The sequence below is a fragment of the Antrostomus carolinensis genome, unplaced genomic scaffold (genome assembly GCF_000700745.2).
Source record: "Antrostomus carolinensis isolate BGI_N321 unplaced genomic scaffold, ASM70074v2 scaffold7827, whole genome shotgun sequence".
NCBI classification, from domain to species: domain Eukaryota; kingdom Metazoa; phylum Chordata; class Aves; order Caprimulgiformes; family Caprimulgidae; genus Antrostomus; species Antrostomus carolinensis.
The window spans coordinates 18,316-33,282 of NW_010326564.1; the positions used below are offsets into that span (position 1 = coordinate 18,316).

A 14,967-nucleotide genomic window follows, 5' to 3' on the forward strand; every position below is an offset into this window, starting at 1 on the left:
AGGTTTCTCAATTTGTAATTTTCACCATATTTTCAAAAAGAACAGTGACCATTTTTCTCCTCCGCTCACTGTTCAAATTCAAAATTAAACCACAACCGATAGGTTTCACCTGCACTGCAGGCAGCTGAAGACATGAGTAACAGATGGAAATACCTGCTTGCTGTGCAGTCTGTGGGATCTGTTGACTCCGCTGTGCATTGTACTGAACTGAGGCAATGGGTCTGTACTGCTGAGTTGTTGAGGTAGGGTACTGACCAGATGGGTAATAATACACTGGCATCTGCAAAGAAAGAGAACAGCAGTTAACTATGGATTCTAAAGCTCAAAGATTCACAAAATAAAGCAAAACTGGAAGGGGAACAAGAGTTCAAGTCAAATATATTAGTGGTAACAGTAATCAAGAGGAGAGGTTTGCATTGTGTCTCTTCAAGAACTGCTGCTTGCATTCAGCTTTGCTAGGAAAACGACTATCAGTGCCCAAATTTCTTCTCAGATACTTTAAGAAACAGAAGAAAAAGAATTTTAATTGAAAGAGACAAAAAAGTACAGGATGCATAGAAAGCTACATGCATATACTGAAAAAAACACAGTCAAATAACAAATGTTGCAGAAAAATGGAGGCAAACACCACTTTCCATATCAACATAATCCATATAGACAGCACGTTGAACAATTAAGTGAACTCTGGAGAAAACGGTCAATTCAAAGCAAAGAATAGCCTGCAGTAAGAATATACAGAAGCGAGACAGAGGGAAAGATGGAACGTGTGTGCCCTTAACACTTGTAAGAAACGATTATTAAATTCACGCTTTTGTTTAACAGCTACATCCTTCCTCACGTGAGCGTTTCCCTGTAAAGCCTCTCTTGCACTTGGTGTGAACACAATTACAGTTAAAAAAAAATAAATCACCGTTGTTTTCTTGCAGGAGCTGAGAGCAGGCATCGAGTCAGCAAGTTCTGCAAGGTGGCCTTCTTTTTTCTACTATTATGGTCATTATAGAGCAACGTGAACTACATCACCTTATCATGTAGGTGAAGTAGGGGTGACTGCAGCTAAAGATTTTTCCTACATGTGCTATACCACTGTTACTGAGACATTTGAGCTAAATAGTTTTCAACTGACCCTTGTCAAGTTCAAAGCACTCAAAATTTTTCATTTTCAGCAGCAGTGGATGCTGTAGGTACCTCACAGAGTTCGGCAGTGTATGGTATGAACAAACTGCAGGACACAGGCCTGGGAGCGACACAGGCTTCTCTTGTGACTTCTGCCACATCTGTCAGCATTTCTTTATAAATCATACAGCATTTTTTTTTCCCTTTGTGTGTAGCATTTATCCTACTCGCACATATGCACAGTCATACTAAATGTTTTTTTTTTTTCTCATACAAAAATAAGACCTATTTTTGCCACTTTTGTTTGCATAGAGGAAATGTTCCTGGAACAGCTCATTCAACTTGATCACCCATGAATTATTAGGAAAGGTAATTGCACCTTTTTGTATACTGCTAGGACATCATAAGACAGATTAGAAATTTTCCTAGCGACAACAGCAGATGAGAAGGAACAGGCACAGATACAAAAGACTAGGCAAGAAGAGGGTATGGATGACTAATTGGGCAAGTGGAAGACTAGTGAACGGGTAACTGTGGTGGGTAAAGTAGGATCAACAAAGCTGGATGTGGTGGTGTTGGTGAAGTGAAACCCCCAATTGACTGACAGTCAATATCACCTGTCAATCAAGAGGCTGAATACCCATTCATTCTTCAAGGTCTATTCATCTTCTTTTCAATCAATAGAAATCTCTCTCCCTCCCAGAATAATGTCAGTCAGATTCAAACAAATACCAGATAAACAAGAACATTTTGATTGGAAAATGTAAGCTATCCTCCCTTCAGACAATACCAAGTGACACCTAATGGCTACAGTCTGCCCTGGAGTCATTTTTTTTGTTAAAAACTAAAGTAACAAAAGCAAAATGCCTTTGTCAAATGGACAAAACCATGATGAATTTGTTTCTCTGCAAAGAAAAGCCACAAGGTATAGGAAAGTTGACCCCAGACATTTAAGGTGCAAAGGCAGTCTTTAAACATCACAGCAGCGTAAATCATCGATCAGGCAAGTTTCATGTGACCAACTCATCTTGTGGCAACCTGTATGCTCTAAGCAATACTCTACTTAAAAGAAGCGAGAAGATTCAGTCTAAGTAAAGTCAATGCAAATAGTTGATCCTGCCTCAGAGCCTGGGAAACGAGTAGACATCCTCTCAAATGTTCTTTATTTTCTACTACTGTATTCTACAAATTAAAGAATATTAAACCCCTGTGGAAATACTCTCACTTCTGGCAGTAGCTTAATCTCACTTAAAGGATTTAAATTTATTTGCTTTACCCTCATCTTCCCCATTTTCCTTGTGCGCACAAGTCCCTAGATATTTGAAAATACACGAGCATAGGAGAACAATGTGAATTATCTCCTGTGGAAAGATTCTGTAGGTATTAACTTTATAACATAGCCTAAATGATACAGGTTTTGAAATGAGGTTCATAGTTGAACGTGCTTAACACAAAAACATATACGGACACAGAGGCATTCAGAGTAATTTGGAAACACATATTTATTTTTACCAGGTAGATAACACCTCAGAGTCAAAGGGTTTTCTCCCTTTCTCTCATTTTCTCAATTCAATGGAATACATTTGTTATATACTCCATTTAGAAGCTTGTAAGAGTGCAATCTATCAGTCTGAAAAGTAGAATGAGTATTGGGTAAAAAATAAATCATTTCACTTAGAAAGATTAATAGATGTATTTGCCAGTAATTATGACACACGGCTTGCAAAGAAGAGGTTTGAATTTTGGTGGGGGCTTTTTTTGTTTTGTTTTTGTTTTTTTAAGAGATCAGACCTTAAAATAAGGGCTTGGTGTAAAATATAGACATGGATATGTGGTTGAGGAGCTTGGAAGGATCCTTTTTCATTTATCTTGAGTACATCTCTGTGTCACTAGTTGAAACATGTTATTTGTCCTTTCTGATATTACTTTAGCGAACAGTAGAATTAGAGGAATCAGAAATAACAAGTACCACTTACATCATGTACTCTGACCCTCTTGAATTTTTTAGTTTCTCACTACATCAGTGTTACTAACACCTTTGCTTATGTGTTCTTCAAAAAAACCCCATTACATTGCTGTAGCAGTGTACTGACATGCCAAATTATAATTTAATTGATTTCCCATGTGAATGCACAATCTAACCTTGGACCTTTCACTTGTATAACATATTTCATTTACAGAACCAGGAAGTTTCCACAGCACTAACAAGCATGCCAACAAAGTTATATGGTTATCTTAAAAACAAACAAACAAACAAAAAAACAAAACCAAAAAACCCACAAAACCCCAAAACCAAAAAAAAACCCCGAAGCCTAAATAAATGCTGCTGCCTTTCATCTAAAAGCATAGTTTCTTGATCTTAATCTTGACACTGTGAAAAATCTCCCCTCTTTAATAATTACCATGGAAATAGTTGACAGATGATCCTTATCTCCTTGGATATTCTTATTTTGAAGGTGAATACCTTCTTTGTTTATAGGCTGACCACTCCAATACATTCTATTTTTTTTCTTTCATATATAGCATTTTCTTTATTTAAGTTAAACTGCCACAAGACTGGGCACGCCACTTCAGAGACACTCATGAAATGGCACGAACAGGCATTCCTTTTTCCTCCTTCAGATGTGGTTTGTCTCTACATGATGGGCAGAGATTCAATAAAGCACTGGCTTTCTGCTTTGTTCTGCCCACATACAGTTCAAAACCCACTGCCAGGCTGGGTCTCCCTTGGATTGCTCTAGAGCAGCTTCTCTTAAACTCACAGGTATGTCGCTTACTTCTTTACAGTAGGAATAGGATTCCATGCATCTTTCAGGCTGATTTTACTTTCCTAAACTATCTCCCTGTTGACTTACAACTCTATTCTGCCATCAGACAGGTATTCTACCTTCTCTTCATATTGCTGATATCCAGGTAGGTTTGGATTAACACCTTCATCCAGATGACTAGTGATGCTGACACTAGTGCTAACGGCAGCTACAGTTGCTTAAATGGGAGCGAAGAGAATACAAACCAAGCCACAATGATACATGGAGGTACCATTTCTTCCCAATACGTAACTGACTGAGATCAGTCATTCTTCAAGGATTTTTCTCTTCCTCCCCTCCCTCCATACCACAATAATTACAATAACAGTAACACAAAACAATGGCTTGTGTACAACAACTGTAGGGTGTCCTCCAATATAATTTTCTGAGATCATCAAGGAAAGACCCACTCACTTGCAGTGACTTCCCAATCTTTTTCATAATAAGTTTCCTACAGGAGACATGTTATGAAGAAAGATATTGTCTTAGGGTGGACAATAGCTATGGACTCTCTAGGAGGGAGCTTATGCAAAGAGACAGCTAAAATTAATGATGGCAACATTAATTCAGGCGAAAAATCCCTCAACACATATATTATTTCTGCAAGCCCCTCTGAGAATTCATGCCATCTCATTTTTGGATATCATTTTGCTAATACAGCTTCCAGAAAGAACGAGTCAGAGGTGAAAATAACTTTTAAGGGAGCATATCCTTTCCCACTGGCACAGTACTCGCAGTTTTCCCATTTCTCCATTTGCAGAGGCAGAGCAATGACAAGCACCACCGAGAGAGTGCTACAAAACTGAATGCAGACCCTTGTTAAAGTGCCTGGGCCCATAAGTCCTAGAGAAGAACCACTGGAAAGAGAAGAAAATTGGAGAGAGAAGAAAATAGAGAAAGTAAAGATGTATGTTTGCTGTTTATGAAATGGGCATTTGTTGTTAAAAGTCCCTTTCAGCAAACTCTGACTAATGGGTGAAGTTTGTTTTTTGGTTTGGTTTATTTTCCAATTGGCTGAACAAAGACAAATCATTATTTTCAGGTTATTAAATCATGACTCTGTTGTCAAGCTGGGGAATAGCTTTGATGAAAGAAGCAGCAAAAGAAAGGTAAGAGGTCCTCTCACCACTTCTTAGGCATGTCATTTCAAACTCAGTCTGCTTCTGCTTTGATAGAGACTGGGAGAGAGAATCTTGGAGAGCAGCTGTAGAGCCACGTTTAATTGAACTTTAATACAAAAGCTAATAATTTAAATGCAGTACCATTAGGTTTGTAGGCTTAGAGAACATTTCTTTCTTCTCTTTTCAACTCCCCAAAGAAACTATCATACTCACAGGACCTCCACCCAGTTTTTCACTGCTATTTTCCAACAGCACACAGGGCACCACAGCCAACCTACTAGAACCTTATCAGCAATGCATTTACAGAAACTTCCTAGCCACTAGAGCCAAGCCACTTTTTTATTGGAATAAATTCTATAGCAACATTTGAGATATAAAAGTGCTTTTACATTGATTGCATAGCATTGATTAATGTATCACATAATGTTTTGCATGTATTACTGCCTTTATTCCTTTTATTTATTTATTTTAAGCCTGCCTCTGATCACCTCAGATCTTTGGCATCTGAGTGCAGCCTTATTATTGCACTGAAGCCCAAAAGAGTGACAGGCAATTCAGATTGCCTGTAGCCACTGCCACTTTGAAGATTTACCAGGGGCAGGTCAGAGAGTCATCAGACTAGAGTCAGATCTAGCTGCCCTGCACAGAAAGCCGAGCTGTTAGGACAGAGGAACTACTAATTCCCAACGCTTCACTCATCTTTTTCTAAGAGGGATCCTCTGTTTGCTGTACACATGCAACATTCTAGGGCTGAAGAAAATGAATTAAAACTTGAACTGTTGATCAGAACTTCCCACCTGTGCATGTGGATGCAGAGAGCTGCTGCCCCTCTCCCTCCCGGCAGGCCAAGGCCATGGATATTTCATGGTAAAGGAACATAGGCAGCAGGGACTGACACCCCCCCTCTTCCACCCAGGTATCAGACACAGGTTTCTGGAACAGGGACAAGCTGGAGAGGAATGGTACGCACAGTGCAGCGAATGCAGAGGAAGCTGACAGCGCTGAATTTCTCACCTTTCTACACCCCCTGAGGACAAACCATTCCCCAGTGAAATAACTGCAGTTGCTGCAAACCCCAAAAGTATTTTTCTGTAACCTTCCACTTTGTTACAACATCGGAGAAAACCACCCATACATACCTTATGTGGGGTACGGACAGAGACACAGTGGCCATTAGACACACCGGTACGGTACTGGTCCTACAGCAGCCGATACATGAAAAGGCATCTCCTCATCACTTGTCCTCTACAGAAGTTCATCTGCCTCTCCAGTAGCACCAGAGCAAGTATTAATGTGGGAAAACATGAAGTAACACGATGCCAGAATAAGCAAAAACCCTGCACCTGCTGCACAAAGAATCCTAGATTTGCCCAGATTTGAAAAGACCTTTAAGATCATCTAGTCCCATCATTAACCTCACACTGACAAGTCCCGGACTAACCCATGTCCCTCAGCACTGTGTCTACATGACTCTTCAATCCCTCCAGGGATGGGGACTCCACCACTGCCCTGGGCAACCCCTTCCAATACCTGAGAACCTTTTCAGGAAAGCAGGAAAGAAATTCTTCCTCACATCCAATCTCAACTGCCCTCGGTGCAACTTGAGGCCGTTTCCTCTTGTCCTGTCACTTGTTCCTTGGCTGAACAGAGGGCGAAACCCAGCGCTCCCGCCCCAGGTGATGAAGGCTCAGCCACGAGCTGCGGGCAAACCTGCAGAAGCAGCTTTTGCAAAGTCAACCTTGGGGGGTGTCTAGCAGAGACCCCAGGGTGGGCTGCAAACCTGGTCTCCCCCAAGGTGGGAGAGGAGGGGGTGCGGGGTCCCTCAGCATGGCAGGGAGGGCGATGCTGCAGCCCCCGCAGCGAACGCCAGCCCGCAGGGCTGGGAAACGCTTCGCCTGCTGTGGTGACAGCTTGTAAAATGGAAGCACTCGCATTTATCTGTTTCACCAGAAGTGTTGTGAGGTTTGATTAAATGATGCTTGAAAACACTGACGGCACCGGGGGGGGGGTCCTACATGAGGAGAAAAGCCTGGACAATCTCTACTTACTCACTTAGGAGACATGGTCTAGATGGCGAGATGGATTCATCAGGGGGTTCTGCTCTTCAGGTCATTTTTTCCTCCCCATTTTTTTTTTTTTTTTTTAAATCCTACATTTGGCAAACAGTTAAATCTTTTTCTAGTAATATTTTCAATTTTTTTTTTTTAAAATCAGATTATATTGAACTTCATCTCCTTAAAAATTATTTTTTAATTTTTAGCTTTAGCAAGCTTTCTCTTCTCTCAGAAAAAAAGGCTGCATAATTTCTAAGTAGAGAAACTATGGATGTCACAGTCCTCTATGGGATGTGAGCATCCAGCAGTCTTCAGATTTCTTTTACTGTTAATGAGTGATCTAATTAACTAGATCTCTAGCCCAATCTCTATAACATTGTAATGGTATAAATTCTTCATTACTGTGGCAATACAGAATCCCATTAACAAACACAATTGGAGATTTTCAGTAAGAAGCAGCAAACAATAAAAACCAGTAGGGTTTACACTACTTTTACATTAAAAGAAATGGTGAAGGTTTTTTAACTTCCTTTTTTAATATATTTTCTTCCAAAGGACAAAACGAAAACAGGAGAAATACTATTAATATAATTTTAAATTAGAGTTTAAATGAAGTTATCCATAACTGGATAAAGAAATTTGGCTTTTTAAAGTGTATGCCTTGAAAATGAGCCAGAAAGTCATCTGTGCATTTTACTTCTTGACAGTAATCACTTTCAATATTCTGTAAAGGTACTCAGGAGACAAGTAGAGATGTTTGGTAGTGAACAGTAAAACATAATCAGTCTTCAGGAAGACAGTTAAAATTACTGATATGTGACATCTCACATGTTCAAGTCAATTAAATATGATTAATGACTACCTGTGCTGATGTGCATGTTGCTCTTTTGGTGTATATACACAGGGAAAAAGGACTACAGATATTTACTCACTCTCCTCCTTCATATTCATGTGTCCTGGAGTACAAACATAAGTTCAGAAAATGGTGTGAGGACAGGGAAGGAATTGCTGAAACCCAGGAAACTATAGAGGCTTGCAAGTTTCCTGCTGCCTAAAAATCTGCTAAACTTTTACCAAGGGAAAACAAACAAACAAACAAAACAAAAAAAACCCTAAAAAAAAATCTAGAATCTGAATTTTTAATTTAATTTTTTTTTTATATATATTCTCTTTCTGATGTTATCACGAGCACCATGCCAAACTGGGTAGCGAAGGCTTTGCCTACCTGAGCAGGTGGTGGTGGTGGTTGTTGCACAAAGCCCTGGGGCGGTGGCGGCTGCAGCACTTGCTGGGATACTGGTGGACCTGAACCTGTAAAGCCTCCTGGGGGAAGCTGCTGACTTGGAGAAGCCATAAGGTAACCGGTCTGCTGTGCAGGCTGCGGCAAGAGAGGCGATGGGTAGACAGGACCAGAAGGCGATTCGGGGTTGTCTCCTGATGATTGACGACTTAAGCTCATCTGGTTAAACTGTGTTGTCATGTCATCTCGCTGCAGGGCAAAAGGCAGGAGGAAAATGATGTAGGCATGATGTCTGCAGCAGACGCGTGAATTAGCAAAATAAAATAGGTTCAGGCAGAGCATGAGAGGGAAAGGAATCACTCAGCTCAAAGAACCGGCAGACTTTGCATGGCTAGCTACAAAAATGGAGGCAATTAAAATGAAAATCACTATAAATGCTTTGACAAAGACTTCCAGGCTGCAAGGTGAATGGCATCGCTTGGCACAAAAGCCAATCATTTTGGCTTTTACCCTGCCCCCCCCACCCCCAACTTTTATTCCAAAATGACAAGTGAACTTTACAGTGTTCTAAAGAAGACATTTTAAATATAAAGGGCATGAAAAATAACGATATGAATACCTCTTCCCCCCAGACACAGAATTCCTCAGGCAAACGTGTGCTGGTAATTTCACCTGTGTTTCAAAATGATCCCAAGAGGAATTCAAGTAGGATTCAGGTGCAGTCCTTTTTCTTTTGGACTCTTTTGAAAATCCAAGGTTATAAACATAAAGAAGGTAAAAAAAAGCTAAACCTTCAGTTCCTATTTCAAGTCTTTTTATTCAGTGTTGGAAAGAAAAAAGTACTTTATTTGACCGTAGGGCTGGGGCGGGGGTAGGAGGTGGAATCTATGCTAAAATGAATGTACCAAATAGTCAATGGACCTAAGTTCCATTATATGCTGGTAATGATATGAGGATTCTAGACAGTCTGTTCAGCCTTGCAAAAAAATCCATACTAATCAACGTGCTCAAGTTTATTCTGTGAAGGTCGAAGATTTACAAATGTGGTTCTATGCATCTTCATTTGTACCTATAAGACTTTAAATACTCAGTATTAAAGGGTACTCTGTACAGCAATAAATCCAGCATAGAACTCCATCGTGTGCTAACGTGAAGATTACAGTCCGTTCCTTATATCCCCTCACAGACAGCGAATAAACATTCGCTTTTCACTTAGAACATCCATGCTCTCTTTTAAAAGGAGCCTCTTTGATTTTGTTCACATCTCTTTGGTGTTCATTCTCCAAAACCTTCATCCTTCACAATGTATTTACTGGCAGGAAATTTCCAAGTAGAAGGGAGAAAAAAGAAAAAAAAAAAAAAAAAAAAAAAAAGAAGAAAGAAAAAAAAAGGTTTGTTTGTGGCAAGTGCTGCCAGAGACTGCACAGAGACTCACCCTCCCACCCACGGGCCAACATTTTAAACACTCCTGGCAGATCTTCAGGTGGTGTAAGAAAGTAATGCCGTTAACTTTCCCATCATCCTACATCCATATTCAGGCATATCAGTTGTCTGTCTGAAGTTGTTTCTTTCGAAAGCTAAAGTATTCGTTACCTGGAGGGCAAATGGCTGCAAACAGATTCTACGAGAAACTTCACTGAGCCTGGAATGTCTCTGGTTTTGTGCAATAGAGACTCAGAGCTTCAAAACCTTATAATTCATACATTATGTGGGTAATGTAATGTACATTGAAGACAGTAATTCAGGTGAAGTTTCACTACTAAATTAGCCACTAAAAATATCATCCTTCCTACGACTATCACTCAAACACCCTGAGATGCCTGCAAGACGCTTTTCAAGAGAATTAGCACTGAGATATGCAACTGCTGTTCAGCACGGAACATTTTTTTTTATTGTCCTTTAAATGGTACTGCTCATCTGCCAGGCATTAATAACGTTATTTTAGCTGCAAGGATCCATTCAGCTTTGTTTCCATCTCTTACTATAATTATGTGACATCTCTACCTTGGGAAAAAAAAAAAAAAACAAACCAGTCATAAACAAGATTACCAGAGCAAGAGAGAAAAATAACAGAAAAAAAAAATAAATCTTGTAGTGCCTCTTAAAATATCAGCTTCATTTCACAACAGTATAATCTCAGCCCTGTAAGCACCAAGCCTGATTCAGACTCCAGAAGAGCACTCTATTTATTTTTATTATACATGTCCATTGGTGCTTTGTCATGATACATAGCATACCACACCTTCTGCAGCAGCTGCTTCAACACTACTCTGTTTTCCAGGTGCTCTATCATCAGGGAATAAATCCAGGCAGTGGATTTAGTATAGTGAGAAAATAATAGAAAATAGAAAATATTGACTTCTAGAGGTCTCTTCTCCAGTCTTTGTGGACATAAAAGCGGGATAACCCAAATCTCAAACACTCAAGTTAGCAATTGAAGCTCTCTCCACATAAAAAGGAGAGATAAGCTCCTATCACAGGCACAACGAACCATTCCTCTGGAGGCTCTGCTAACCAAGTAGACCAGCATCAGTGGGCACACTCTTCCAAAATGCTTGTCAGTACCCAAAGTGTTAATGCAAAGGGGGATTTAGATGGGGCTCTCACGTGGGATGCTGCTCCCAGTTCTCCCGGAGGAAAGAAGGAAAGAAGGAAAGAAGGAAAGAAGGAAAGAAGGAAAGAAGGAAAGAAGGAAAGAAGGAAAGAAGGAAAGAAGGAAAGAAGGAAAGAAGGAAAGAAGGAAAGAAAAATCTTTAGTACCACAGAAAACTGTTGCGTTGGAGAGACTGGCAGGAGATGCTGGGGAGGATAAGAAACTGCTGGATACTGGACTGACTGAGAAGATGGCTGCATTGTCTGAACAGGCTGCAAAATAAACACAGTGAAAGACAATAAATACAACCTACTTAGAGATAGATAACAACAACAGCAAACTCTGTTTCTGAGAACAAAGATCACAAACAAAGCTCTGAAAATGCGGTTGACTCATCGCCAGTCCAAATACAAGAGGTCAGGTACTGCAATTTTAGTCTTCATTTTAGCCTTATACCAAGCAATTCTTTAGTACAGATTTTTCTGCCTATTTTCATATATTTGATGTCTGTTAGATTAAATAAAGCCACAGCTACACCTTCTTATTATGGATGTGAGCCAAAGCCAAATTATGATTCTACATTTAATTTACAGAGATAAAATGAAAGAGCAGCACAGTGTAGGTGTATATTTGAATTTCACTGATAATGACTGATTTAACTCAGAGTGTGTCATAGGCAAAGGAATAATGATTTTAAAGCTGCTTTGGCAAAACACAATAGCTAAAAAAAAAATAAATGACAAAGAACAGGCTGTGAATTAACAGCAGAGACAGGCCTGTCAGCTTGGAGCAGATGTTTATCTAAGTGAAAGAACAATTTTCTACAGCACTATTACCTTGGAATAGCTTTACTATTCCTTTTGTTTTAATCTCTCATTTAACTTGAGTGTTACAGGTTTGGTACTACCCCCATCTTCTAAAACTGCTAAAATGAAATCAAGAACTAAGAGCCAGAAACATGTAAGTCCCAGTAAAATCAAAGCAACTTCACTGAATTTAAACGTTGCATTTCAGGATAACCTAGGATGAAACTGTGCCAAATTAGAAACCCACACAAGAACCACAGTAGTTCCTGGCTGCTCTGCGAGGAAGCAGAATGTAAGATTCTTGCTTGAGTAGTTTCCTCTGCCTGCTCTGCTCTGGGAGAGCAGACACACAACACACAAAATTAAGTTTGAACCAGACCCAAACCCTGCTGCCCGTGTTCAGCCACGTCTGGTCGCACGCCACGGCCAGCCCAGGGGTCAGAGAGCCCACACACCATGGCACTGAGCCCAGACTAGGCTGCTTTTCCCCTCTCCTGCTGTAGCTCCAGAGCTTCCAGCTCAGAGCAGGATCATGGTTGGAACATGGGGCACAAGCAGAAGACTGCCCGGTCTGGGGTAAGGGTGCTCAGAGACAGCTCGGCTCTGACATAACCAGACATGGAAGGGTCTGTAGAGCCCTGTGTTGTACTTGATTCTTTGACTCAACCCTGCTGCTGTCGAAAGGGACAAGGAAAGATCTCCAGCTCTTTGGAGAGAATGAGACTGCACTAGTTTGAGAATGAATGCTTCGGTTTTCACCTATGGGCTATTTTTGCAAAATAAATTTATGTAGACATATACCAACTTGCTTGACAGTCTTTTTCAAAATGAAACCATCCTTTAGATGGAATTGAAAAAGTAATCTTCCCTCTCCATCTGTTTCATCCATGTTGAAAACACAGATCATGGGCCTCCTTTGTTTCAAAAGAAAAGAAGAACATCCTGACATTTTTTCTAGCTGCATCATTCCCTCCTACCCTTTAGGTGATCCTTTGTATTCCTGAGAGCTTCTTCCCTTTTTCCAATGGCCACCACACCTACCTGTGTGACAAGGTGACTTGCCATTTGCTGCTGTGGCTGTTGAACCTGCTGAGGCTGCTGGGATGAAGGCTGCTGCTGAGATTGTCCCACCATCTGGCTCCTTATCGTCTGCTGGCCACTGGGAGGATTGTATATTGCCGGCGTCCCATCAGGATTTACAAATGGTTGACCTGAAACGAAACACCCTGCCTTTGCAGAACATGTCTAAGAACACACTATTTTATGTATGAAATCACACAACCTTGCCCTAACTGATCGCTCTTTAGCTGACCTGCTACAACAGCAATGTGCTCATCACTCTCAACACCTCGCCACAGTTATCAGCCATCTCTTTCTTATTTTTGCAGGCAAGGCAGACAGCAGATATTTGTTTTGGCAGTATGACTTTCCAAGGAACAGGCAAGAAGGTTACCATGGCTATAAGATGATTCAGGTGCTATGGTTACTTGAATTAATTCAATGATGAATCAATTAATACTAAATTGAACTCTGGAGTAAACACTGGAGGTAGAGAATATTCATGTACGTTTTATTGCCATGCAATAGCAATCAAATGTAGACAACTACTGCTGACACTCTGCAGTTTGTATGGAAAGGAAAAAAAAAACAGAACAAACTCACCCTTGTTCCTAATTTATTTATGCATTTTAATAACACAGTGCTGTATTTTTGAGAGCTGTGCCCTATGTAATTAGAGGCGGCAACACTGGAAGTTACCAAGGAAGAAACACTTAAGATGTCTTTGAAAATGTCTTCTAGGCAGGACTAATTCTGTCCAAGTTGCTGAACTCTCTTTGCTTCAGATATTTTAGCTGGGGGCAGTAACCTTGTGAAAGCAATGTTTGTTTAAAAAAAAAAAAAATTAAAAAATTTACCCAAGTCATTTTCTTACAAACAAAAAAGAAATTGTATTTCTCTGTAAAATAGGGAAAATGTTTTCTGTGACCTCAGCTCTACTTTCACTTCCATCATAAATTCATAAAACAAAGGAATTACAGATATTTCTGTGAGAAAAAAAGGAATTTTAGCAATGAAGTGATAAGTTAAAGTAGGTAACTAAAGTATGAGTACCTGAGATAAAAAGGGAGATCTGGAGGAATTTGTTGACCGAGAGCAGTAGTGAAATAATGAATTCTGATTTGTACACCACAAATGTCTCTACCTGTTCTATCCACTCCTCAGCCCTCCAGTTCCTCCCTCCTATCAATCATGGTCAGAAATGTATGAGGAGCACCAGATGAAGAAATCTTGCCTTCTCTGTCTAAAACATTAAGACCTTCTGGATGGAGTCACATATTATACTGGGCGTGCCTCACACTCCCAGTGAGTCAGGTCATGATTAGATTGAGCGGAAGAGAAGCATGGGGCAGTTCTGTCCACTAGCTGATTTCCCGCTTCTTGCCATGAACATGCTGGGTGACGAAGGTCTAGACTCCCTAGTTTTGGAAGTCCCGGGCTCCAGAAGTATTTTAAGGAGACTGGGGAAGTCAGACTGGGTAAGTAGGATGACAGGCTCCTGATGCCAGTGCCAGATGCTCAAGGAAAGCCATAAAGAGCATTTCCCGTGACTCAGCAAAGGATGACAGAACTGAAAGGTCCAGCAATGCTTTTAAAGATGAAAAAGACGACCTTTCCTGAAGAAATCTTGAAATAAAAAATGAAAAGAAGAGATCAGATGGTAACATGGAAGACATTTGTAAGTTATGAACTGTGGTCCCGACAGAAGGGCAAAAATTGCGATGTCATTTAAAGGAGTAAGAACAAAATATAAATGCTCATCAATTGTCAAAGGGGTTAAGTCAGAGAACTTGTCAAGAGAAATCCTTTAAAGGGTAAAACAGACTGGTGAAGCGGGTGAAATGGAGAGTAAAAAAGCATAGCCACATACCTGGTCCTTTCCCAAAGCAAGTGAGAAGCTTCTCTACCTGGGGAAGGAGAAGGAACAAAGGAAACTGTGGCTGCGGAAAAGAATGTGGACTGCCAACACCTGAGAAGGAGCTGGGAGGTATAATCAGAGCAGGGAGATACTGACAGCATCTGTGGATGTCATTAGAGGCTTACACAGTCAGTGACTATGTAGTGTGAAAGGAAGTAAAGATCTTTAAAGGACATGGTGTTATGATCAAAAGAGAGAAAAAGATTGGAAGTAGCCACTCTGCCAGAGGAGAAGAAAGAGCTAAAGAATGGTGTTA

General features: G+C 40.4%; 1 protein-coding gene across 1 annotated transcript in view; it reads right to left on the reverse strand.

The window, feature by feature from the left end:
* Window positions 1-153: 153 nt before the first annotated feature.
* The window catches only part of ARPP21 (cAMP regulated phosphoprotein 21), a gene marked incomplete at its 3' end in the record, with an annotated part of 68,075 nt that continues 53,261 nt past the window's right edge, over window positions 154-14,967 (reverse strand). The window contains exons 17-20 of the mRNA XM_029085869.1: window positions 12,776-12,945; window positions 11,096-11,200; window positions 8,321-8,584; window positions 154-280 (exon numbers count right to left, since the gene is read on the reverse strand). Coding sequence (XP_028941702.1) covers window positions 154-280; window positions 8,321-8,584; window positions 11,096-11,200; window positions 12,776-12,945 — 666 coding nt within the window. The remainder of the gene's footprint in view (window positions 281-8,320; window positions 8,585-11,095; window positions 11,201-12,775; window positions 12,946-14,967) is intronic.